We start from the raw sequence: 27,334 nt of genomic DNA, 5'->3' as shown, positions 1-27,334 counted from the left end.
ATGCATCTATACTATTCGCTTCAACCACTCCCTGTGGTAACGAGTTCCACATTCTCACCACTCTCTGGGTAAAAAAGCTTCTTCTGAATTCCCTATTTGATTTTTTGGTGACTATCTTCTATTGATGGCATCTAGTTTTGCTCTTCCCCACAAGTGGAAACACTCGCTCTGTGGCTACTCTATCAAAACCTTTCATGATTTTAAAGACCTCTATTAGGTCACCCCTCAACCTTCTCTTTTCAAGAGAAAAGAGACCCAGCCTGTTAATCCTTTCCTGATAGGTGTACCCTCGCATTTCTGGTATCATCCTTGTAAATCTTCTCTGCACCCTCTCCAGTGCCTCCACATCCTTTTTATAATATGGCAGCCAGAACTGCACACAATACTCCAAGTGTGGTCTAACCAGGGTTCGGTACAAGTTTAGCATAACTTCACTACTTTTCAATTCTATCTGTCTAGAAATAAAACCTAGTGCATGATTTGCTTTTTTATGGCCTTGTTAACCTGTGTTGATACTTTTAGTGATTTGTGTATTTGTACTCCTAGATCCCTTTGTTCCTCTACCCCATTTAGATTCTTAGGGGGCGATTTTCTCAGCCCCGAGGAGGCGGGTATGGAGGCGGGACTGCTGGGAAAATGGCAGAATTTTATGTAATCCTATGTAAATCACTCCTGCCTTCTACCCTATCACAGAAAGTGGCAAACCCGCCCCCAAACCATCTTCCAAGGAGGCGGGTTGCTGTCCCTCGCTGTGTCCCGTCTCCTGAAACCCGACAAGCAGCAGTCCTGCCTCCAACGCGCCTCCATTCACAAAATCGCCCCCTTATTTTCCAAGTAATATGTGACCTCCCTATTCTTCCTACCAAAATGTAATACCTCACATTTATCTGTGTTGAATTTCATTTGCCAATTATTTGCCCATTCTGCAAGTTTATTAATGTGTTCTTGTAATTTGTTGCAGTCCTCCTCAGTATTGACTATCCCCCCCCCAATTTGGTGTCGTCCGCAAATTTAGAAATTGTGGGGGGAAAATTTGGTATTGACCATTTTGGGACGATAACATCGCCTGGGCACTAACTTTAGCACCCGACAGTAATTACCGTTGGCGACCGTGAAATTGAGTTTTAGCGCCACAAGAGGGAAGTGGAGCGCTAAATCAAGCACTCCACTTCCTTCTTGGGGCGCTAACGTCGGAGAGTGGAGCGGAGACTTCAGCAGCGCTGCACACTGGGCTGTGCAGTGCTGCCGCGTTCAAAGGCTCCTTCCCTCCCTTAAAGGGAAGGGCCATCGCTGCAGGCTCTACAATTTAAAAAGTACCTGCCTGAACCACCAAGGCAGCTGCGATCCCGCGCGATCAGCCCAGCACTCAAGCAGAGTGCCGGGCTGAACTATCGCAGGCAGGAACACGCGAAAAAAACTAAAACGAGAAATGTAAGTTTTTTTCCACTTACCTCGGCCACCTCGCATTTAAACATCACCGCCGATGTGGCCGGCCACCCGATTCACGCTGTCAGTGTTTTTGACCCCTGCTGCTGCAGGGGGCGGAAGTCAATTTCAGGTCCGGGGTGCTACCGGAGCGATGAGCATGGCGATGACGCTACGATCTCCAGGCGAAGGAGATGGGGGCACAACGCTGTAGTGCTGCCGCAAAACTCCCGCCGAATAAGGTGGGGTTCGATGTCAGCGCCGGCCCTGGTCGCAAAGCCATTTGCGCCCTGTTAGCGCCCCCCGGGCGTGCACAGTGGTCCCAGCACTGATCCTTGTGGAACACCACTACCCACCTTCTGCACTGTGAATAGCTACCCTTTACCCCTACTCTCTGCTTTCTGTCTTGAAGCCAGCTAGCTATCCATTCTGCTACTTGTCCCCTGACTCCGCATTCCCTGACCTTATTCATTAGTCTATTATGTGGTACCTTATCGAAGGCCTTTTGAAAATCTAGATAAATTACATCTACTGTATTACCCTTATCTATTCTCTCTGTTAACTCTTTTAAAAATTCCATTAGGTTGGTCAAGCAAGATTTCCCTTTTGAAATCCATGCTGACTATTTATTTTTATATTTTTCGGTTCTAGATATTCTTCTATTTTCTCCTTTAGTAGGGATTCCATTATTTTTCCTACCACCGATGTTAATCTGACTGACCTATAGTTCCCTGGACATGTTCTATCTCCCTTCTTAAATATAGCTATTACGTTAGCTATCCACCAGTCCTCTGGCACTACACCCTTTTCTAACGAATTACTAAATATGTGTAGTGATGCCTCTGCCATTTCTTCTCTAGATTCTTTTAAAATGTGCAGATGTAATCCGTCTGGACCAGGGGTTTTATCCTTTTTGAGTTTCATTAGTTTATTTAGTATATCTCCTCATTTTATTTTAAATGCAGTTAACTCATTACTAATCTCATCATCTGATGCCATCTCCACCTGTTCTATCTCCCTGGTAAATACTGAAGCAAAGTAATTATTTAATATCTCTGCCATCTCTCTATTGCTGCCTGTGGTATTATCGTCTCCATCCCTTAGTGGCCCTATTCCCATCCCAACCTTCCTTTTGTAATTTCTGTGCCTGTAAAATATTTTACTATTTTGTTTTATGTTCCTTGATAGTTTAATTTCATAGCTCCTCTTTGCCTTCCTAATTGTTTTTTTTGACTTCTCTCCTAATGCCTTCATATTCTCCCTTATCATGCTCTCCCCTGCTGTCCATGTATTTAATGTACGCCTCTTTCCTTACCCTCAATTTTTCCCTTATGGCTTTATTCATCCACGGTGTCTCATTAGTGTTCTGCTTGTTCTTGTCTATTAGCGGATGAAATTTTTCCTGGACTCTGTTGAACATCATTTTAAATGTTTCCCATTGCTTTTCTAAATCATTGTTTGCCAATACTGTTGTCCATTTTATTTTTCCAAGTTCTATTCTCAGCCCCTCGAAATCAGCTTTTCTACAATCTATTACCCTGGTCTTTGTCATGCCTATGTCCTTCTCAATTATTATCTTAAAGCGTATTATATTATGGTCAGTATTGCCTAGATGTTCCCCTACTTTTACTTCTCTTATCTGTTCTGGTTCATTCCCCATTACTAGATCCAATAGCAAATCTTCCCTTGTTGGGCTTTTTACGTATTGGGTTAGAAAGGAGTCCTGTACACATTGTAGGAACTCCATTCCCTTATCCCCTTTACCTACCTCTTCTGTCTAATTAATATCTGGGTAGTTGAAATCCCCACATGATTACTATTCTATGTTTTTTACTAATTTCCCTAATTTGCCTGATTAAATGACAAAAGGGCTGGCGCAAGGCAAACGGAGATGGTAATGGGACAAGTAAAGAAACAAAAGATGACTCTAGATGAGGTGTAAATGGGAATAGCAGAATCATCAACAGCTGCAATGTGAAAAAATAGGGGCAGAGGTTAGGAAATCCCTCCTTCTGTGTTACGTGTTTTCATAGTGACATGATTTGGGTCTTTCATGGTCCTCCCACTTGCTATAGGCTGACACAATCTGATCCTTCAATCATCTACAAGGCAAGTGTTATCTTCAAGATGGTTACAGCACTTTCTTTCTGTGCCAGAAACCACACCTTGGGTTTCCACATTGAAATAGGAGTAATCTGCTCTGTGATTCCTGGACTATTCACCTGCCACAATCTGTGGGAGGAACAACTGAAAATTCTCCATTGTACCTTCCAGCACAATTTTATGGCTGGTAGCCAAAGACAATGAATCACTGTTAAAACGATTGCAGAGTGCTCAACTCCGACTCATGTTCTTCTAGGTTTGTCCCTTAGTCCAGTCTTATTGTCAGTCTGTGCTGGAATCTATCACAGATATCTCTACCACACTCAATTAATTGCAGTGTATCTTACATCTTCCTGCAGAGGATTTATTGGAGACTGAATGGGACATTCTCTTTATGTTCGCAGCAAGCCATACCCTTCCAGTTCTCTGGAGGCAGATGGTGATGTATTTAATTCAGTAAAGTAGGAGTGATTCTTAAAGGTGGCTCAATCAGATAGAATGCTTCTTTTAAATTTCAGATTGAATTTGTGCTGTGATCCTTGAATAAGTTCTAGCACGGCACTTAATGGTGCAGAGATTGTGGAGAGCTGTGCATTTCTCCCCCTCTCATCTAAGAATCACAGAATCATAGAATGGTTACAGCACAGAAGGAGGCCATTCTGCCCGTCAAGCACGTGCTGGCTCTCTGCAAGAGCACTTCAGCTCGTCCCACTCTGCCGTCCTTTCCCCATAGCCTTGCAATTTCTTTTCCTTCAGGTACTTATCCAATTCTCTTTTGAAAGCCACGATTGAATCTGTCTCCACCACCCTTTCAAGCAGTGTATTCCAGATCCTAACCACTCGTTGAGTAAAAGGTTTTTCCTCATGTCGCCTTTGGTTCTCCTGCCAATCACCTTAAATCTGTGTCCTCTAGTTTTTGACCCTTCTGCCAATGGGAACAGTTTCTCTCTATCTACTCTGCCTAGACCCCTCATGACTTTGAACACCTCTATCAAATCTTCTCTCAGGTTTCTCTGCTCTAAGGAGAACAACCCCAGCTTCTCCAGTCAATCCACGTAACTGAAGTCCCTCATCCCTGGAATCATTCTTGTAAATCTTTTCTGCATCCTCTCCAAGGCCTTCACATCCTTCCTAAAATGCGGTGCCCAGAATTGGACACAATACTCCAGTTGGGGCCAAACCAGTGTTTTATTAAGGTTCATCATAATTTCCTTGCTTTTATACTCTATGGGCTTGATTTTTGCCAGGCCCGAGGAGGCAGGATTGGAGGCGTGTGAGGTGGTGAAATCGCAAAAAAAGGCGGGTGGGCCCAATCCCGCCTCCAAGCAATTTTCCCACATGCGTGTTTCCTGACCCCATTTCCATCCCGCCTCCAAGAGGTGGGATAGGCCCTTAAGGCCCTTAACAACCACGTAATTGCCTCCATAATCCCATTTTGAGAGGCCTTCCTGATTTTAACACTTTTCCCACGTGCTGCACGTCTCATAAGAACATAAGAACATAAGAAATAGGAGCAGGAGTAGGCCATACGGCCCCTCGGGCCTGCTCCGCCATTCAATAGGATCATGGCTGATCTGAACCTAGACTCACGTCCACTTCCCTGCCCTCTCCCCGTAACCCCTAATTCCCTTATCTGCTAGGAAAATGTCTATCTCCATTTTAAATTTATTTAATGTTGCAGCTTCACAGCTCTCTGGGGTAGCAAATTCCATAGATTTACTACCCTCTGAGTGAAGAAGTTTCTCCTCATCTCAGTTTTGAAAGGGCAGACCCTTATTCTAAGACTATGCCCCCTAGTTCTAATCTCACCCATCAGTGGAAACATCCTCACCGCATCCACCCGATCAAGCCCCCTCACAATCTTATATGTTTCGATAAGATCGCCTCTCATTCTTCTGAACTCCAATGAGTAGAGTCCCAACCTACTCAACCTTTCCTCATACGTCAACCCCCTCATCTCTGGAATCAACCGAGTGAACCTTCTCTGAACTGCCTCGAGAGCAAGTATATCTTTTCTTAAATATGGAAACCAAAACTGCACGCAGTATTCCAGGTGTGGCCTCACCAATACCCTGTATAACTGCAGCAAGACTTCCCTGTTTTTATACTCCATCCCCCTTGCAATAAAAGCCAAGATTCCATTGGCCTTCCTGATCACCTGCTGCACCTGCATACTAACTTTTTGTGTTTCATGCACCAGGACCCCCAGATCCCTTTGTACTGTAGCACTTTGCAGTTTCTCTCCATTTAGGTAATAACTTGCTCTCACATTTTTTCTGCCAAAGTGCATAACCTCACACTTTCCAACACTATATTGCATCTGCCAAATCTCTGCCCACTCACTTAGCCTGTCTATGTCCTTTTGCAGGTTTTTTATGTCCTCCTCACTCACTGCTTTCCCTCCCATCTTTGTATCGTCGGCAAACTTGGATATGTTGCACTCGGTCCCTTCCTCCAAATCGTTAATATAGATTGTAAAGAGTTGGGGTCCCAGCACTGACCCCTGCGGAACACCACTAGTTACTGATTGCCAGCCTGAGAACGAACCATTTATCCCAACTCTTTGTTTTCTGTTAGATAGCCAATCTTCCACCCATGCCAGTATATTATCCCCAATCCCATGATTTTTTATCTTGATCAGTAATCTTTTGTGTGGAACCTTGTCAAATGCCTTTTGGAAGTCCAAATACACTACATCCACTGGTTCCCCTTTATCCACCCTGTATGTTACATCCTCAAAGAATTCGAGCAAATTTGTCAAACATGACTTCCCCTTCGTAAAACCATGCTGACTCTGTCCTATTAAATTATGTTTATCCAAATGCTCTGTTAATGTATCCTTAATAATGGACTCCAACATTTTGCCAACTACAGATGTTAGGCTAACTGGTCTATAGTTTCCAGCTTTTTGTCTACTTCCCTTCTTAAATAAGGGTGTTACATTAGCAGTTTTCCAATCTGCCGGGACCTTTCCTGAGTCCAGGGAGTTCTGGAAAATGATCACCACTGCATCCACAATCCCTACCGCCACTTCTCTCAAGACCCTAGGATGTAGGACATCAGGTCCAGGGGATTTATGCGCCTTAAGTCCCATTATTTTACTGAGTACCATCTCCTTAGTGATTTTAATCATGTTTAGCTCCTCCCCCCCCCCCATTGCCCCCTGTTTGTCCAGTGTTGGGATATTTTTAGTGTCCTCTACTGTAAAGACTGATACAAAATATTTGTTCAGCGTCTTTGCCATCTCCATGTTCCCCACCACTAGTTTCCCGGTCCCATCCGCTAAGGGACCAACGTTCACTTTAGCCACCCTTTTTCTTTTTATATATCTGTAGAAACTCTTGCTATCTGTTTTTATATTTTTTGCTAGTTTACTTTCATAATCTATCTTCCCTTTCTTAATTAATCTTTTAGTTATTGTTTGCTGGCTTTTAAATGCTTCCCAATCTCCTCTGGAACATGCCAGTGAATCCTGGCGGTATCACAAGTGGATTGCTTACTAACAGCTGCAGCTCCACCATTAAAAAGGAGTTTTCAGCAATGATCATTTGCAGGTGGCAGAACTTTGTTGTCTCAGGCCTGGGGGAACTTTTAGCAGGCCTACTCATTGTTCTGGAAGTTTGGAGCCTGACACCTATCTCCAGTGTGACCTCCTGGGAAACCCCTCTCCCCACCTTGACTGAGCGCTTCCTCAACTGAGGTATATACCAGAAGCATGGGAACCATTTATTTCCTTTCCTCCTGGACATCAGATTCAGACGAAGACTAGCCGTGGCAGCAGCAGAGCCCTGAACAACAGCAGCATCAGCTGCAGGAGCAACAGCAGGAGCTCCAAGCTGCTGCTCACCCACTTGAAGCTGCACAGGCCAGAAGGCGCCAGCGCATGGAAGCACGTCGGCGCAGGAGATACCCCCAAAACAGGGTCTACAGACAGAGGATCAGCTACCTCAACATGACTGAGCAGCAGTGCCAAAGGAGGCTCCGACTTTCGCGAGAGGTAGTGGGTGACATCTGCGCAATGCTGCAGTAAGAGCTGGAGCCCAGAGGAGCAGGTGGACATCCCTTACCAGTGGCCGTCAAAGTCACCACCGCACTCAACTTTTTTTCTTCAGGCTCATTCCAGGGATCAGCAGCAGACATCAGCGGCGTCTCCCAGGCGGCCGCACACACTTGCATCACGCAGGTAACCGATGCCCTCTTTGCCATCGCTCATAATGACATCAATTTCTCCAAGGATCAAGCCAGTGTTACTGCGCGTGTGGTTGGGTTTGACAATCTGGCAGGCTTTCCAAGGGTGCAGGGCGTCGTTGACTGCATACATGTGGCCCTTAAGGCACCCCATCACAATCCAGGTATTTTTGTCAACCGCAAGGGCTTCCACTCCCTCAACGTGCAACTGGTGTGTGACTACAAGAAGGAAATGTTGCATGTTTGCGCCAAGTACCCTGGCAGTTGCCATGACTCCTTAATCCTGCGTCAGTCTAGTGTGCCTCCGCTCTTCAGTCCGCCAGACTAACTTTTTGGATGGCTACTTGAAGACAAGAGCTAGCCCCTGAAGATGTGGCTAATGACGCCGTTGAGCATCCCATCCAACGAAGCTGAGGAGCGCTACAGCTCCAGCCACATATCCACCAGATCCATAATCGAACAAACCATCGGCTTGCTGAAGATACGCTTCAGATGCCTTGATAGATCAGGTGGAGCCCTGCAGTACTCAGCAGCCAGGGTCTCCAGAATGGTCGTGGTCTGCTGTGCACTTCACAACATGGCACAGCATCGTGGCTTGCAGATGCCTGAGGAACAAGTGGCTCATCACATAGCCTCCTCAGATGAGGAGGAGAGCGACAATGAACAGCTTGCAGAGGCGCATCAATCAGCGGCAGCAGCATGCGAGCACATTGCTGGCGGGATGCAAGGGACGCACTCATCTTGGCCAGATTTGCTTAGCCTAGACAATCAAGCACTTTTGCCTCGCAGCTTCTTAGCAGACCATCGATAATGGCCAAGAACCTACAGATTCCTATCACTATGACCACCATACTGAGAATTGCAAGTCACTTTAAGCCCTCAATGTGGAAGTCCCATTTGCGAAATGACACATGCCACAACTTCAACAGTTTGACATCAGCATTTTTTAATCACAACAAGCAACTGATGGCATTTCAAAATTAAACACATGACACCCAAGTGACTACCCTTGTGACTACTTGTGCATTATCTTCCTCTTACGCGTGCTCCTACGTGGTGCTTCCCCTGTGGCTTCAGCAGATGTGGAGGCCCCTTGCTCACTTTCTTGCTGCTCCTGCCTCGACACCTTTGGCGGGTGTCCTCTGGAGTTGGGAGCCTGTGAGGGCTTGGCAACAGTCTGCTGCTCCTGCGGCTGTGCAGGGGTTGAGACGCCGATCTCAGTTGGGTGGGGACTCTGGTGGGGCTCTGACCGAGAGCTCCGCAGTGGCATGGTCGTGTGAGCGCTTGGAGAGGAGCCCCCACTTCCTTGTTGTCTGCCACCAACATCCCTCTTATGGGTCAGCCCCACTTCAGACCTAGCAAGTGGCTGGACAGCACCTTTCTGCACTTCAGGGGGGCCATGAGGACCCGTTTCTGCAGTGGAAGTCCTACTCCAGAGGACTTCCATGAAGGTCTGGTTTCTCTGCTCAATAGCTGACCATCGCTCCTCAAGAAATGTCAGTCTATTCTGAACAATGACCATATTTTCACAACCCTGGTGACTAAGCTCCTCCATGGCCGTAGCCATCCTCTCCTCTACGGTAGCCATCCTTTCCACGGAGGTTGCCATCCTTTCTGTGGTGATGCGTGCATGCGCCAACGTCTCCACAAAGGCTCTGCTCATGTTAGTGATGGGCAGCACGGTGGCATAGTGGTTAGCACTGTTGCCTCACAGCGCCAGAGACCCGGGTTCGAATCCGGCCTCGGGCGACTGTCTGTGTGGAGTTTGCACATTCTCCCCGTGTTTGCGTGGGTTTTCTCCGGGTGCTCCGGTTTCCTCCCACAGTCCAAAGATGTGCAGGTTAGGTTGATTGGCTATGATAAATTGACCCTTAGTGTTAGGGGGATTAAATACGTGGGGTTACAGGGATTTAGGGTGGGATGTGTAGGGGTTACAGGGATTGGGTGGGATATGTGTCGGTGCAGGCTCGATGGGCCAAATGCTCTCTATCTGCACTGTGGGGTTTCTGTGATTTCTGTGACTCCTCCATTCGCTCCACACACGCAGCGATCCTGGAGACAATACTTGCCAGAGACTCCTTCACCTGTTCCTGTAGTTCCAGCACTGCTCTTCTTCTGGATGGACCCAGAGGCACAGGGTCGACATGCAGCCGAGCTGAGCTGGCAGAGTCCTGCGCCCTCTGACGAGGACTCTCCACTGCTGTCCCTGTCTCCACAATCTGCTGATGCTCACTTGTGAGCTGTGATACTCCAGGTGACAACACTACACTATCTCGAGCTGTTCCAACCGAGGTGTGAGTGTCTGCGCTGGTGCTGGGTGCGCTGAATTCTGCTGACGCTACATTTTCAAAGGTTGCAGCTTCCCCTGAGGAGTCTTGGACAGTGGGGATGGGGGCTGTCGATGGTCCTGTGGGGGAGTAAAGGAAAGCGTTGGAGATGTAAGATAAAGTTTGCATGCACATTGAATTGTACAGATGATCATAAGTCAATCTGTTAGACCTTCAGAATCATTATCAGTTACTCATGCAATGTCAATGAGAGAGATGCAAAACTATTCTGTCACCAGCTTGCTGTGATGCACCCGTCTGTCCGTCCCCCATTTGCGCATCCTCCTCCACTCCCACAATCTCCAGGGCTGCCTCCTCCGCAGTGGTGAGCTGGGCTACTGAGGGTGGCCCTCCTCCTGTCCTCACCCTCTCCTTCTTATTGTGAGCTTTTTCCTGCAATGAGGGACACAAGTGGAGTTTGAGTGAAAATGAAGGAGTGTAGAGATTCCATAGCAGAGATGCTTAGAAGGAGACAAAGATGGAGTGAGGTGCCAAGACCAAGGGCCCTCCCTGTGTGTTGTAAGTTGTTGTCATAGCATCACAGCGATAGGGAGTGTGAAGGCTGCATAGTTGAATCGTTAAGTGAATGTGAACATACAGAGAGAGGGAATGGGTAAGGGTGCAGGGATGTTAGTGTCAAGTGGGATGTGGAGGAAGAGGTTGGCAAAGCTGAGTGCTGGTGAGGAGAGGCGATGGGGATCAGATTGAGGGTGATGGGAAAGTCATACTCACTTTTCCTGTGCGGAGAAGATCATGAAACCTCTTCCTGCACTGTAGCCAGGTTCTGCGGCACATAGACATTGAGTTGACCTCCTGGGCCACTTGCATCCACACAGTTTAGTCTGCTGGGGAGGCTTCTTCCTCCCTGAGGAAGGGAAGAGCACCTCCTTATTTGAATGTGCTCCCTCCACCAGAGCTTGCAGCGCGGCGTCATCGAACTTTGGCCTACTGCTGGACATATTTGCTGAATGAAGCGATCACAATGGCCATAAAGTTTGCAGTCTCCAGAAGAAGCAAGGCTGCTTGCAGGCCTTAAATCCAGCAGCACTGATGATGTCATCAGAGGCAACTTTCAGGATGGAAAGACTCATTGGGCCAGGGGTTCCCGCACGCTGGAAATCAAGTGCCCAATTAGGGGAAAATCGCACTTTTTTCCCCACTTCACATCGGAGTCAGGTTCCTGACATGAAAAGCACCTGCCACGCCCCCAGCCCACCGGCTCTATTTATGAAGCCCAGGATTCCATATGCTTTTTTAACCGCTTTCTCAACCAGCCCTGCCACCTTCAGTGATTTGTGCACATATACCCCCAGGTCTCTCTGTTCATGCACCGCCTTTAGAATTGTACCCTTTAGTTTATATTGCCTTATTATATTACAAGGGAGTGACGGGTTATGGGGAGCGGGCAGGAAAGTGGCTTTGAACCCAAGATCATCCATGATCTTATTGAATGGCGGAGCAGGCTCGAGGGGCCAAGTGGCCTATTCTGGCTCCTATTTCTTATGTTCTTATGTTCTCTCTTCGCTCTTCCATGGGCGTCAACTGTGCTGGCAAGCCTATTATGTGGCACTTTATCATACGACTTTTGGAAGTCCATGTACACCACATCAACCATATTGCCCTCATCGGCCCTCTCTCTGTTATACCTCATCTTATTGTCCACGCCCCAAGCACTGCGCTGGTTGCACTTGTCCGTTTCACTCCCTGTATGATATTTTCTCATTTTCCTCTAATTTGTATCATCTCACCCGCATGGTACTCATTTCCGTGGTCCAAGTATTTGATCACTCTACTTGGACTAATCTCTGAAAGTTATGTCAGAAATCTTTGCTAGTACAGGTTCCATGATATAATGTTTCAATCTCAACCAGCCCTGCTAATATTGGGCTGAATAGACTTCTTATGGTTCTCTTTGCCTTAGAGAAGACCCTACAATGGGATTTGATAAAATAATTTGTTGTATGCAAAGTGCTTTGGGACATTTCTAAGAGGTATGATAAGGCACTATGAATGTCTTTCTTTTATAATATTGATCATCTTAAGTTCTATGATTTTTTGAAATTAATGTCAATCAGATTAACTTTGCTTCAGTTATGAATCGCCACTTGTTATTGTTGAAATATTGCTATTCTGCCTTGTGTGTCATGTTGACTTCTTGGTTCTTATTTGCATTTTTGCCTTGGATTTATTCTTCACATATTGTAACTAATATCATTCAAAAATTCCAAAGATAAACCAAAATAGATCTCTACCCAAGGGCATCAGTTGTACAAATTAGGTTTGACATTGCAGGGCATTTTGAGAGATTTGAACCTTTTGCTTCTTGGCTATATTTGTATTTGTGTTGCCACCAACTGTTTTCTGAAACACAAATGCAATGCTGCTGTGTGACTGTACAAACCGTACCTCTCTTTTGTTAAAGATGCTGTTGCTGACCAGGGGAAAATAATCTTGTCTTCTCCATGAAAGACTGTAATCGCTTGAGTCGATACTTCCACTTTTACATCCATTTTGTTGTTCACAATTCCAAACTTTCCAAAGTATGTGCTTATTTTCTTGTTATTTTCTATTTTCTTCTCTCCAATCAACTGTCCATTTACCACAAAGCCTGCGCGTAAATTTAAAAACACATTCATTAATGTTAATCAATTGTGACAGTTAAATTAAAATCAGCGGAATCGCTTTTTCATAAAAAGAAATGATGACTGTAAAGAGCCGGCTATAGGGAGGCTCCCGCAAACTGGCGATCTTATGGAACAGCTGAATTGTTGATAGCTGAGAAAAAGAAGGAAATGCTTGGAATGGGATGTAACATTTTGGTTCTGTTGTTATGGGAATCCCTCACCACACCAGCTATGACGTTTCTAGAAAAAGCTCCTTTTTATTTTAATTATATGCAATTTACATTAAGGAACATTAACTAAGTTGACAAAAATCAGGCTATAAAATAAAAAGAAAACAATAGCAAACACTGAAAACTTGAAACCAAAACCTAAAACACTGAAACACGCGGATCAGTCAGTGCTAACGAAGGGTTACAAACCCAAAACATCGCCACCTGACTTGTCTCTTTTTAGATGCTGATCAATCTGCTGTGCATTGCTAGTGTTTTCCGTTTTTGTCTGAAAAATAGACAATATTTTCTCTGAAAGGAACAAAGTACTGTGGAAATTTACAAAAATACGAATTTGGAGCAGGAGTAGGCCACTCAGCCCTTCGAGCCTGCTCCGCCATTCAATAAGATCATGGCTGATCTGATTACTCCACATTCCCGCCTACCCCCAATAACTTTTCACCCCCTTGCTTACCAAGAATCTATCTACCTCTGCTTAAAAATATTCAAAGACTCTGCTTCCACTGCCCTCTGAGGAAGAGAGTTCCAAAGACTCATGACCCTGAGTGAGAAAAAAATTTTCCTCATCTCTGTCTTAAATGGGTGACCCCTTATTTTTAAACAGTAACCCCTAGTTCTAGATTCTCCCACAAGAGGAAACATCCTCTCCACATCCACCTTGTCCAGACCCCTCAGGATCTTATGGGCTCGATTTTAACTCAGGTGCGGGGAATTGTTGGGTTCCCCGAATTTGGTGTTTCCCACACGAATCTAAATGGGTCTGTGAGATTGATGCAATTTTCACTCAATTGGCCAATTGATTTCCAATGTGTGGGAAGCCTTGGCAATTGAGTATTTCCAGTCAGAAAGTCGCAGAATATAACGTCATCATTGCTGCTGCTTTTAGGGACCACAGCAAGCCTTGCTTCTTCTGCAGGCTTCCAAACTTCACCATTGAGATGGCACAGGAGCCTGCAGGAGCAACGGCCAGCGGGAGGGCAAGAGCTGCCCCCAAATTTGATGAGGCTTCACTCCAGGCATTGCTGGATGGTGCTAGGGCCCACAGGGAGGTCCTGTTCCCTTCTTCAGGGAGGAAGAGGCCTCCCAGTCAGACCAAGGCTGTGTGGCTACAGGTGGCAGGAGAAGTCAACTCCTTGGGGCTCACACGGCGCACCTGGATGCAGTGCAGAAAAAGATTCCATGACCTTCATCGCACTGGAAAAGTAAGTACCGGATGAAGTTTCCATCACCTTCAACCTGATCCCCATTGCCTTTCCTCACCAGCACTCAGCTTTAGCAATCTCTTCCTCCACATCCCACTTGACACTCACATCCATGCACCCTTACCCATTCCCTCTCTCTCTATGCTCACATTCACATAGCTATTCCACCATGCAGCCCTCACACTCCCTCTCACTCTGATGCTTTGAACACAACTGACAACACACAGGGAGGGCCCTTGGTCTTGCAACCTCACTTCCTCTTTGTCTCCTTCTAAGTATCTATGCTATGCAATCTCTGCACTCACTCCTTCATTCTCACTCAACCTCCACTTGTCTCCCTCATTGCAGGAAAAGAGAGCTCACAACAGGAGAGAGCGAGCCAGGACAGGAGGAGGGCCGCCCTCATTAGCCCAGCTCACCCCCTGGGAGGAAGGCGTCCTGGAGATTGTCGGGGCTGACATAGATGCGGGAGTTGGGGAAGGAGAGACAGGTGCATCCCCGCAAGCTGGTCACAGAATAGTTTGCCATCTCTCTCATTGGCATTGCATGAGTCGCTGATAATGATCCTGAAGCTACATCATATGGACTTATGATCATCTGCACAATGCAATGTGCATGTAACCTTGGCATCACATCTCTAACTTTTTCCTTGACTCCCCCACAGGACCATCGAGAGCCCCCGTCCCCACTGTGCAGGAGGAAGAGCCTGAGCAGCCAGACTCCTCAGAGGAATCTGCAACCTCTGGGGGCGCAGCGTCAGCAGAAATAAGCGCACCCAGCACCAGCGCAGACACTCACACCTTGGTGAGACCTTCGGGACGTAGAGTAGAGTTGTCACCTGGTGTATCACAGCTCACAAGTGAGCATCAGCAGATTGTGGAGACAGGGACAGCAGTGGAGAGTCCTCTTCGGAGGGCACAGGACTCTGCCAGCTCGGCTCAGCTGCATGTCGACCCTCTGCCTCTGGGTCCATCCGTAAGATCAGAGGTGATGGAACTCCAGGCACAGATGCAGGAGTCTCTGGCAGGTTTTGTCTCCAGGGTCGCTGCGAGTGTGGAGCGAATGGAGGAGTCCATAGCAAACATGAGCAGAGCCTTTGTGGAGTCATTGGCACATGAACGCATCAACACGGAAAGGATGGCTACCTACGTGCAAATGATTGCTGCCTCCGTGGTAAGGCTGGCTACGGTAGAGGAGAGTCGGGCTACGGCCATGGAGGAGGTTAGTCACCAGGGTATGGAAAACATGGTGAGTGTTCAGAATAGAATGACATCTCTTGAGGAGCGATGGGCATCCATTGAACAGAGAAACCAGACCTTCATGGAAGTCCTTCTGAGTAGGACTGCCAGTGCAGATACGGGTCCCCATGGCCCCCCTGATGTGCAGCAAGGTGCTCTCAAGCCACTTGCAGGCACTGAGGGGGACCTGACCCATGAGAGGGAGGTTGGTGGCAGACCTCAAGGAAGTGGGGGCTCCTCTCCAAGCGCTCACACTTCCATGCCACTGCCAAGCCCTCGGTCAGAGCCCCGCTGGAGTCCATACCCAACTGAGATAGACGTCTCAACTCCTGCACAGCCGCAGGAGCAGCAGACTGCTGACGAGCCCTCACAGGCTCGCCACCCCAGAGGACGCCCGCCAAAGGTGTCGAGACAGGAGCAGCAGGAAAGTGAGCAAGGGGCCTCCACATCTGCTGAAGCCACAGGGAAACCACTACGTAGGAGCACACGTAAGAGGAAAATAAAGCACAAATAGTCACAAGGGTAGTCACTTGGGTGAAATGTTGTGTATTCTGTAAAAGTGCCATCAGTTGTTTGTTTTGCATAAAAATTCTGATGGCAACTTCTGCAGTTGTGGCGTGTGTCATTTTGCGAATGGGGCTGGAGGTCCTCTAATGCCAAGAAGGGAAGGAAAAAAAGGCCTCCCATGCTTCTGGTAGATGCCTCAGTTGAGGATGCACTGAGTGAGGCTGGCGAGAGGGGTTTCGCAGGAGGTCACACTGGAGAAGTGTGTGAGGCTCCAACCTTCCACAGGTGTGGTTAAGCCTGGTAAAAGTTGCCCCAAGCCTGAAACAACAAAGTCCTGCCACCTGCAAATGATGGCTGATCAAATCTCCTCTTTAATGGTTGACCTGCAGCTGATAGTCAGCAAGCCAATAGTGTTCACGTCAGGTTTCACAGGCTTGATCCCCACCAGGTGTGTTTTAAGTGGGAAAAGGGTTAAGCAGGCAAGGGCCTGTTAAAATGGGATTATAAAGGCCAATGAGTGCTGTTTAAGGGCCCTAAAAACCAGTCCCGCCTGTTGCAGGCGGGACTGATTCGGGACCATCAGACACACCTGGGTTAAAATGGGTAGGTGTCGGGAACCAGGCGGGGGGGGGTCCCGACCTCCAGGTTTTGTGATTTGAACACCCCCACACGCCTCAAAGCCCACCTTACGGCTGAGTTAAAATCGAGCCCTATATGTTTCAATCAAGTCACCTCCTATTTCTTCTAAACTCCAGCGGATACAAGCCTAGCCTGTCTAACCTTTCCTCATAAGACAACCCGCCCATTCCAGGTATTAGTCTAGCAAACCTTCTCTGAACTGCTTCCAACGCATTTACATCCTTCCTTAAATAAGGAGACCAATACTGTACACAGTACTCCAGATGTGGTCTCACCAATGCCCTATATAACTGAAGCATAACCTCCCTACTTATGTATTCAATTCCCCTCGCAATAAACAATGGGCCAGAAATTCCAGGCCAGAAGCGTGAGTGCGCTCGGGGTACTCACGCTTCTGGCCGTTGGAAATGCCGGCGTTCAGCAGGAACAGCGCATGCGGGGAACGCTGGCATTTCCAGACCTCGAGCGCGTGCGACTGCACAGGCAGCGCTTGCGCAGTGAACTTCGTGGATTTCATTCATGAAATCCGTGAGGGTAAGTCCTCAGAGCTTACACTGAAAAAAAGCAAGTGTAAAGTGGTTCATTGGCTGCGGAGGAAGATATATTTTATCGTGGAGCTTTTGAAATGCAATATTTTTGTTTGGGAAAGGGAGGGAAGTTATTTTAAGAAATTTTAAGTAAGTTTTAAAGTTAAAATTTTTTTTTTTTTTAAAGGGTTTTCAGAACGGTAGGTAGAAGGAGCAATTGTGGCTGTGTGAATGGAATGTGAGAATGAGTTATGTATGTATGTCCACATATATTCCTTTACGTATATGTATGTATGTTTTATATTCCTTTACTATGAATGTATGTTTTTAATTATGATTTTCCAATAAGTTACTTTCTCTGAAAGTCATAATTAAATAATACATTCATACACATAAGTAAAGGAATCTATACATAACACGCAAAGGAATATATACAGACATACATACTTTCAGAAGCTCCACGATAAGAAATATCTTCCTCCGCAGCCTCTGTAGCAACTGTACCCATGCTTTTTTCATGTGTAAGTTGTAATGACTGGACCTCACTGAAAGCATTAATGAAAGCGGCGAATTATACTGCGCACGCGCTGCATGTGCAGTCGCACGCGTTCTGCCTCTGAACCCCTTCGTTCAGAGGACAGGAAATGCCGGTTTTCCCCACATGCACTGTGCATGCTGAAAACCGGCATTTCATCCGGCCAGATGCGTAAGTACCCCAACCGTACTAGCGCATTTGGAAGGGAATTATTGGGCCAACATTTTACATGTCAATAAAATAAAAAATTTAACACTTGCACCACTTGCCCCCTCGCACCTGCGACTGAGGGTCCAAGGAGGTGCATTGCGCAAGAGGTCATCATCGGACGTATCCTCACACTGTTCCCTTTGGGGAACTGTATGAAGTGGTGGAAGGATTTATGGCCGTGATTAACGCTCATTCCGTGACCGTAACCATCTTTGAACCAGCCATTAGGGTGGTTAGTCCTACGGCGGGAGGGTTTTACGGGCTCCCACAACCCATCTGAGGGGGGGGGGGCGGCCACCAACACCCACGGACGCAAGTATCCCGCTGGATGTCCACCCAGAATTTAAAGTTGGAGCTCCGACTCCACTTGCCGGGACTGTCTGGAGTGGGGTTCAAAACCCTACTCCTTCTGGCCCAGCGGCGGGGATGCTTACTGCTACGCAAAAGGCCCACTCCGCACAAAAGGTGACACCCATACGTTTCCTGCGCCTTTTCCCTCCCCGTGACTGGAGCCCTATGCTGCCATTTCACGTTGCTAATCGGATTGGGCCTTTGTCATAGCGGTAGGATCCCTGCCGCTGGGCCAGATCAGGGTAGGGTTTCGAACCCCGCTCCAGACAGTCCCGGCAAGTGGAGTCGGAGCTCCGGCTCTAAATTCTGGGTTGACATCCAGTGGGATATTTGCGTCCGTGGGTGTGGGTGGCCCCCCCTCCTTGTATAGCTTGTGGGAGCCCGTAAAACCCTCCCGCCATAGGACTAACCGCCCTAATGGCTGGTTCAAAGATGGTTACGGTCACGGAATGAGCGTTAATCACGGCCATAAATCCTTCCACCACTTCATACAGTTCCCCAAAGGGAACAGTGTGAAGACACGTATGACGACGACATTGCTAAATAAATAAATGGAATTAAAAAAATTCTTTTAGGGCTTTTAAAAGTCTTTAAATTGCTTTAATTCTCTTTAAAACTACTTCAGATTACTCAAAATAATGTAAACATTTTAAAAAGTTTATAAAAGTTACCAAAATCTTCAAAAAACTTCCAAAAACCTATTTAAACTGCTGCTTTGCATGTAAAAAAGCAAAGCAGCTTGACAGAAACATTGGGGGCGTGTCCAGTGAAACTGAGACCTCAAGGGGCGTGTCTCACTTACACTGCACGCTCCTGGGTCCGCGCTGGCTGCGCTCCTGGGCGGCGTGACGTCATACGCTGCCTGGGATTCTTGCTTCAGTTTCTGGAAGTGCAGGCGTCCCTGGAGCTGATCGGCAGGAGCGCGGGGTAAGTGCAAATACGGGGCTTGCACGCGCTGCAAGCCCCGTTCTGGAATTTCTGGCCCATTAACATTCTATTGCTTTCCTAATTACTTGCTGTACCTGGATACTAACCTTTTGTGATTCATGCACTAGGACACCCAGATCCCTCTGCATCTCAGAGCTCTGCAATCTCTCACCATTTAGATAATATGCTTCTTTTTTATTCTTCCTGCCAAAATGGACAACTTCACATTTTCCCACATTATACTCCATTTGCCAGCTCTTTGTCCACTCACTTAACCTATTTATATCCCTTTGTAGCCTCCTTATGTCCTCTTCACAATTTACTTTCCTACCTATCTTTGTGTCATCAGCAAATTTAGCAACCATGCCTTCGGTCCCTTCATCCAAGTAATTTATATAAATTGTAAAAAGTTGAGGCCCTAGCAATGATCCCTGTGGCACACCACTCGTTACATCTTGCCAATCAGAAGATGACCCATTTATGCCTACTCTCTGTTTCCTGTTAGCTAGCCAATCGTCTATCCATGCCAATATGTTACCCCCTACTCCATGAGCTTTTATTTTCCGCAATAACCTTTGATGTAACACCTTATCAAATGCCTTCTGGAAATCTAACTACAGTACATCCATCGGTTCTCCTTTATCCACAGCACATGTTGCTTCCTCAAAGAACTCCAATAAATTGGTTAAACATGATTTCCCTTGCACAAAACCATGTTGACTCTGCCTGATTACTTTGAACTTTTCTAAGTGCCCTACTATAACATCTTTAATAATAGCTTCTAACATCTTCCCTATGACAGATGTTAAGCTAACTGGCCTGTGGTTTCCTGCTTTCTGTCTCCCTCCCTTTTTGAATAAAGGAGTTACATTCATTATTTTCCAATCTAATGGAACCTTTCCTGTTATTTCCTTGTCTTTTCTCCTTTTAAATTTCTAAATGTTTTTCTATCAGATCGTCCTTTAGCAGCCAGGAATGTGGGTAGGTCAAACAGTAAAATTCCAGAATGGGCAGCTTTAATGTCACTGTATGATCTGTTAACTCAAGGTACGTTTCTGTTTGGTAGCAATGCACAGTTATTTTTCCTTCCTTGTGATAGCTTGAGACATAGTATGCGCCTACCTGTATATGGATCCGTGACCAGATTTAGAATTGCACCTGGTTTCCCATCAATGTTGAAACAAATGGCATCATTGTGATTGTTCATTGAAATGATAAAATGAGGATCGCTGTCAACTTGAAAAAGATGTCAAAGTTTTATAACATTTAAGTCACTGCCACACTATTTACGTCATTGCCACCTTTATATAAAACAAGTTTTGAGTCCATGACACTTCAACTTCACACATTGTTACAGATGCAAAACAATCCTGAAAGAAAGACAGCCATTTGCTGCTATGGTTTCTGAATTTAGCAGGGAGCCAGAGTTTAACAAACCATTACCCTGTAATGAAACTCTTGATGTGCTTAAAAGGAATTGGGCTCTCATTGTCCTTGGGTATTTACAGCAATTAGACCGCGTGGCCTTAAAGGGACACAGTTCATTTTTGCAGCAGAATAATGGCCTCTCCCAGGAGATTACATGGCGGCGAGAGTGGAGGAAGGGAGGAAGTGTTTAGTCATGATGCTCCGGTCAACATGAGCATGGGGCAGGCTTAATGGGCCAGCTGGTCTTTTCCTTTCGTATATTTGTATGTAAATGTACATGTAGCAATATTTCTTTCAAGCAACTATATAAAACAATAAATGGTCAAGCTGCGTCTTACCAGAAGTGGAAGTGTGTCCGATACCTGTAGATACCAATAGGAGAATCAATGAGTAATCAAGTAACTAAAGTAGCTTAATGTATTTCTTCACTGAACATCACTACTGTATCTTCTGGGTTACATGGGAATAAGTATATTTATCAGGTGCGCCAATTAAAAAGATAATTGCTTTTGCTAATAATTAGTTACACAGGAAGAAAAACTGCTTGCAATTGTCGGGTGATTTGTATTTGAGAAATAATTTATATAGCACCTTACCACATCTCTCAGAAACATCTCTAAATGAGATAAGATGTGTTTAAAAAAAACTCACCTCTTTTCTGACCATAAATGCCGAGTGATATATCATGTATTGCTGAAAAACAAATTAAAACTTTTATCTATTTCTAAAAAATTTTTTTAATCTGTTTCTAGCATATATCCATTGAGGGAAGTTTAGTACATTCCTAAACGAACAATGTAATTTTAAATAGTATTTATTGCATTCTAAATCTAATTGTTAGCTGTATATAGTTTAATGGCTTGAGAAGAACTGATAAAATTGTTTGATTAGTTAGTTTTGTGATATTCTTGGCTCATGGGCATCACACCTGAAAGTGTGGCTCAGAGGCATAGGGCTCGAGTTTAATACCGGAGGTGGGTTGAGGGCGGGCCCGCTGCTCGGCAGCTTTCGCACTCGCACCCGGCTGCCGCCTCCCAGCACTTCCGATTTTGGCTTCATTGGCCTCGTTACGGCCGACATGCGGGTCCCTCCAGGCAATTGCTTGGAGGATGTCAGTTTCTCACGTCTAATGATGTGCTGTTTGTTTGAAAATTTAAAGAGGCCACGTCCCCTTTGCATACAAATGTCATTGGGATGGCTTGGTGCTTTATTATCTTGAAACAGCATCTGTTCTGAGCAAAATTTAACGAATGATATTGCTGGTCATATTATTCCAGAAAGAGATTCATGATTTTTTGACATATGACTTTATTATCTGACTATGAAATGAAAAAGATGCCAGCTGTGTTCCAAATATTTGCTTAGTAATATTAATACTTTTTTCTCTTAAAGGTGCTGGGAGCTGCAGGAATGGCAGCCCCCAAAACTAAGGCTGCACCCAGGTTCAATGAGGGCTCCCTCCATGCTCTTGTTGAGGGAGTTAGAGGACGTCAGGAGCTCCTCTTCCCTGGAAAAGGAAGGAGGAGGCCTCCTCAGCAAACCAAGGCAGCTTGGCTGCAAATTGCTGAGGCAGTGAGCTCGAGATCTGTGTGCAGACGCACATGGGTTTAGTGTTGAAACAGGTTTAATGATCTGCTAGAGATCACCTAAAGTGTGGCCTCTGTGTTCTGGGAAATGGAAGTTCAAGAGTGAGGGCTCAGGGCGATTTCCATGTAGAATGATGGTGGTGACACTGAGCGCAAACCACTGTTTATTGGACAGATGAAGCCTGGGGTTTGAGACTGTTGGGCTTATATTCATCTCCATGTGCCAGCCACCTGTGGTTGAAGCATTAGCTTATGCGAATCTGGCAAGGATGCATTCCTTGCCTGATGGCCATCAATGTGCTCGCCTGCTGCTGGATTGGCCACATCCGGCCCCGCAAGGTGTCACTCCCCGTCCTCCTACTCATCCTCCTCCTCGTCCTCTTCATCTTCCTCCAAGGAGGCTGTGTGCTGAGCCACTTGTTCATCCGGCAGCACTAAGCCGCGCTGCTCTTCCTCCAGATCTGACGACCAGGATGAAAGGATGTAAATGGTTTCCATCGCGTTGTTATAGATTTCAGTTGAGGCAAGAAACTTGCAAGCGCACACGCAATGTGGCCTGAAATTATTCCAATCAGTTCAAACAGCAGATGTGTGTCAGCTTGACCAGTCACAAGGTCAGTAGATTTGCAAAATCTTATCCCAAACCTCCAACAACAAAGTTGTTGCATATGAATGACAGCTATGATACAGGTGCGCTTTTAAAGTTCTGCACCAATAATGACTACTTATCATGTCCTCCACCAACTGGACTGTTTCTGACAAGATGGGAAACAGGTGCCAGAGGCACAAAAATGGGAAACCACTATTAAAATAGAATTAGCAAGACAGTTAACAGGCTCTTAACTGCCTTAACTACCTGTCCCACCGGTTGGAGTCGGGTCAGTTTGGGAGCGGCTGACCCGACACTCACGAAAATCGCGTGGGGGCGGGATGGAGGCGGGTTGAGTGTCTGAAACCATTTTTTCCCATTTTTGCAGGTGGCCCGCCTCCAAACCTGCCTCCTCAGTGCTATAAAAATCAAGCCCATAATATCTCAAATTGCTCAAACAATTTTGTTAGTCCAATTTTTTTCTGACCTCACTGCAACAAGTACAGCTAACAATTCAATTTATAACAGAATAGGTACGTTAAAACTACATCATTCTTTGGAAAAATTACTAAACTCACAAACGTCTCTCCAAATAGTTTCTTCCCCTCTTCCACCAACACTATGGTGCACTGCACTAGTCTCCAAGGACAAGCTCATTCCCAATACTTCTTCATTTCCACCCGACCAACTTACCATACATAAAACTCCTTCAGTCATATAACCGATTACAATTCCTAGGAGCCATCACACAACTAAGACTGCTGCGAATGTATAAAGTAATGCACGTCTTTCCATCTCCTGCTGGCATTCTGGTTTTTGCGTCCTCTGACATTCTCATTCCTACTCCCATAGGCATACTTTCTTCCTCTGGTATTCTGGCTCTGGCACCTGCTCCTTCTGCTTACACAGCTACCAGACCCAGTCCTTTAAACCTTGGTAAGTGAGGTGGCAATGACTTGAAATCATGGTTTCCTTAACATATTTGTATTCGACAAAGAATCTCTTACACTTGTTAGCAGCTCACCACATCTCTCAGAAACACCTCAAAATAAGATTAAGATTTGTTTCAAAAAACTACACATTGCATATCCCGGAGAACCGTGAAATCTTTGTTGTTGTGCCACGATATTTTCTGAAAAATAACTGAAGACGTGCATCTATTTATATATATTTTTTTTTAAAGTGTCCAGTATGTATTTTTTTTATTCTTTCATGGGATCGGGGTGTAACTGCCAAGGCCAGCATTAATTGCCCATCCCTAATTGCCCTCGAGAAGGTGGCGGTGAGCTGATTTATTGAACCGCTGCAGTATGTGTGGTAAAGGTATTCCTACAGTGCTGTTAGGTAGACAGTTCCAGGATTTTGACCCAGCGACGATGAAGGAATGGCGATATATTTCTAAGTTAGGATGGTGTGTGACTTGGTGGGACAGGTGGTGGTGTTCCCATGCCCCTGTTGCCCTTGTCCTTCTAGGTGATAGAGATCGGGGGTGGATGGGGTGCCAATCAAGCAGCCTGCTTGATGTTGATGTTGTATGTTGTCGAGGTTCTTAAGTGTTGTTGGAACTGCACTCATCCAGGCAAGTGTAGAGTAATCCATCACACTCCTGACCTGTGCCTTGTAGATGGTGGAAAGGTTTTGGGGAGTCAGGAGATAAGTCACTCGCCGCAGAATACCCAGCCTCTTGTAGTCACAGTACTTAGGTGGCTGGTTCAGTTAAGTTTTTGGTCAATGGTGATGACGGGAGATTTGACGATGGTAATGCCATTGAATGTCAAGGGGAGGTAGTTAGGCTTTCTCCTGTTGGAGATGGTCATTGCCTGGCATTTTTGTAGTGTAAATGTTACTTGTCACTTATCAACTCAAGCTTGAATGTTGTCCAGGCCTCCCTGCATGCAGGCACAAACTCCTTCATTATCTGAGGAGTTGCGAATGGAACTGAACACTGTGCAATCATCAGCGAACATCCCTACTTCTGACTCTATGATGGAGGGAAAGCTATTGATGAAGCCACTGAAGATGGTTGGGTCTATGACACTGCCCTGAGGAACTCCTGCAGTGATGTCCTGGGGCTGAGATGATTGGCCTCCAACAACCACCGCCATCTTCCTTTGTACTAGGTATGGCTCCAGCCAGTGGAGAGTTATCCCAGATTTCCACTGACTTCAATTTTACTAGAGCTCCTTGATGCCACACTCTGTCAAATGCTACCTTGATGTTAAGATCAGTCACTCTTACCTGACCTCTGGAATTCAGCTCTTTTGTCCATGTTTGGACCAAGGCTGTAATGAGCTCTGCAGCTGAGTGGTCCTGGCAGAACCCAAACTGAGCATCGGTGATCAGGTTATTGGTGAGTAAGTGCTGCTCGATCACACTGTTGACGCCACCTTCCATCACTTTGCTGATTGAGAGTAGACTGATGGGACGGTAATTGGCCGGATTGGATTTGTCCTGCTTTTTGTGGACAGGATGTACCTGGGCAATTTGCCACTTTGTCGGGTAAATGCCAGTGTTGTAGCTGTACTGGAACAGCTTGGCTAGAGGCACGGCTAGTTCTAGTGTACATCTTCAGCACTACAGCCGGAATGTTGTCAGGGTCCAATGCCTTTGCTGCATCCAGTGCACTCAACCGTTTCTTGACAAATTGAATTGGCTGAAGACTGCCTCCTGTGATTGTGGGCTGAGATGGATCATCCACTCAGCACTTCTGGCTGAAGATGGTTGCAAATGCTTCAGCCTTCTCTTTTGCACTCATGTGCTGGCCTCCACCATCATTGAGGATGGGGATGTTCAGTTGTTTAATTGTCCACCACCATTCACGACTGGATGTTCCAGGACTGCAGAGCTTTGATCTGATCCGTTGGTTCTGGGATCACTTAGCTCTGTCTATAGCATGTTGTTTCCGCTGTTTAGCATGCATGCAGTTCTGTGTTGTAGTTTCACCAGGTTGGCATGCTCTTCTACACTTCTAATTGAACCGCAGTTGGCCCTCTGGCTTGATGGTAATGCTAGAGTGAGGGATATGCCAGGTTACAGATGGTGGAATACAAATCTGCTGCTGCTGATGGCCCACAGCTCCTCATGGATGCCCAGTTTTGAGCTGCTAGATTTCTTCTGAATCTGTCCCAATCAGCAAGGCGGTCGTGCCACACAACACGATGGAGGGTGTGCTCAGTGTGAAGATGTGACTTTGTCTTCGACTGCATGGCAGCCACTCCTACCATTACTGTCAAGATGTTGCTTGGCACAAATATTAGTGAGGACGAGGCAAAGTAGATTTTTCCCTTGTGTTGGTTCTCTCATCACTTGCCGCAGGCCCATTCTGGCAGCTAGGTCCTTCAGACCAGCTCGGACATTGAAGTCCTCCACCCAGAGTACATTCTGTGCCCTTGCTATTCTCAGTGCTTCTTCCAAGTGGTGTTCAACATGGAGAAGTACTGATTCATCAGCTGAATGAGGGCGCTAGGTGGGAATAAGCAGGAGGTTTCCTTGCCCATGTTTGACCTGATGCCACTGAAACCTCATGGGTCTGCAGTTAATGTTGAGGACTCCTGGGACCACTCCCTCCTGACTGTATACCACTGTGCTACCACCTCTGGTTGCTCTGTCCTGCACGTGGGGCAAGGCATACACAGGGATGGTGATCGAGGATTCTGGGATGTTGTCTGAGAGGTATGATACTCTTAGTATGACTATGTCAGGATGTTGCTTGGCACAAATATTAGTGAGGAGGACGTTGCAGGGTCGACTGGGCTGGGTGTGCATTTGTCACGTCCGAATCCGGTACCTAGGTCGATGCCGATGGTCCCTGTGGTTTTATTCTCATTCTAGTTTTTCGTCGCGCTTTTGATACAACTGAGTTGCTTGCTAGGCTATTTCAGCGGGCAGTTTTCTGTAGGTCACATTTAGGCCAGACCAGGTAAGGACGGCAGATTTCCTTCCCTAAAGGGCATTAGTTAACCATAGAATCATAGAATGGTTACAGCACAGAGGAGGCCATTTGGCCCGTCGAGCTGGTGCCGGCTCCCTGCAAGAGTACTTCAGCTCGTCCCACTCCCGCGCCCATTCCCCGTAGCCCTGCAAATTTATTTCCTTCAGGTACTTACCCAATTCCCTTTTGAAAGCCACGATTGGGTCTGCCTTCAGCACCCATTCAGGCAGTGCATTCCAGATCCTAACCACTCGCTGCGTAAAAAAGTTTTCCCTCATGTCGCCTTTGGTTCTTTTACCAATCATTTTGAATCTGTGTTGTCTGGTTCTCGACCCTTCCACCAATGGAAACAGTTTCTCTCTATCTACTCTGTCGAAACCCCTCATGATTTTGAATAAATCTATCAAATCTCCTCTCAAACTTCTCTGCTCTAAGGAGAACTCCAGCTTCTCTAGTTTATCCATGTAACTACATAAGAACTTAACATAAGAAATAGGAGGAGTCGGCCATTTGGCCCTTCGAGCCTGCTCCACCATTCAATAAGATCATGGCTGATCTTCTACCACATCTCCACTTTCCTGCACTATCCCCATATCCCTTGATTCTTTTAATATTCAAACATTTATTGATCTCTGTCTTGAATATACTCAACGACTTGAGACTCCACAGCCCTCTGGGGTAGAGAATTCCAAAGATTCACCACCCTCTGAGTGAAGAAATGTCTCCTCATCTCTGTCCTAAATGGCTGACCCCTTATTCTGAGACTG

The 27,334-nt window shown here is 46.2% G+C and overlaps 1 protein-coding gene across 6 annotated transcripts in view; it reads right to left on the bottom strand.

Annotated features, from left to right (window-relative positions):
- Positions 1-27,334, bottom strand: part of LOC147111195 (inter-alpha-trypsin inhibitor heavy chain H3-like) — a 219,260-nt gene that overhangs the window by 15,261 nt on the left and 176,665 nt on the right. For 4 of the 6 annotated variants that reach the window (XM_086001845.1, XM_086001848.1, XM_086001846.1 and 1 more), the window contains 4 exons: positions 21,113-21,154; positions 20,800-20,823; positions 20,156-20,269; positions 12,450-12,651 (listed from right to left, as the gene is read on the bottom strand). In XM_086001845.1, the coding sequence (XP_085857971.1) occupies positions 12,450-12,651; positions 20,156-20,269; positions 20,800-20,823; positions 21,113-21,154 (382 nt within the window). The remainder of the gene's footprint in view (positions 1-12,449; positions 12,652-20,155; positions 20,270-20,799; positions 20,824-21,112; positions 21,155-27,334) is intronic. The other 2 variants (XM_086001849.1, XM_086001851.1) reach the window with 1 other exon arrangement.

This window comes from Somniosus microcephalus, chromosome 11 (genome assembly GCF_052327205.1).
Source record: "Somniosus microcephalus isolate GS21.2 chromosome 11, FLI_Smic_1.0, whole genome shotgun sequence".
Lineage (NCBI taxonomy): Eukaryota > Metazoa > Chordata > Chondrichthyes > Squaliformes > Somniosidae > Somniosus > Somniosus microcephalus.
This window is presented reverse-complemented; position numbering and strand designations above follow the sequence as displayed.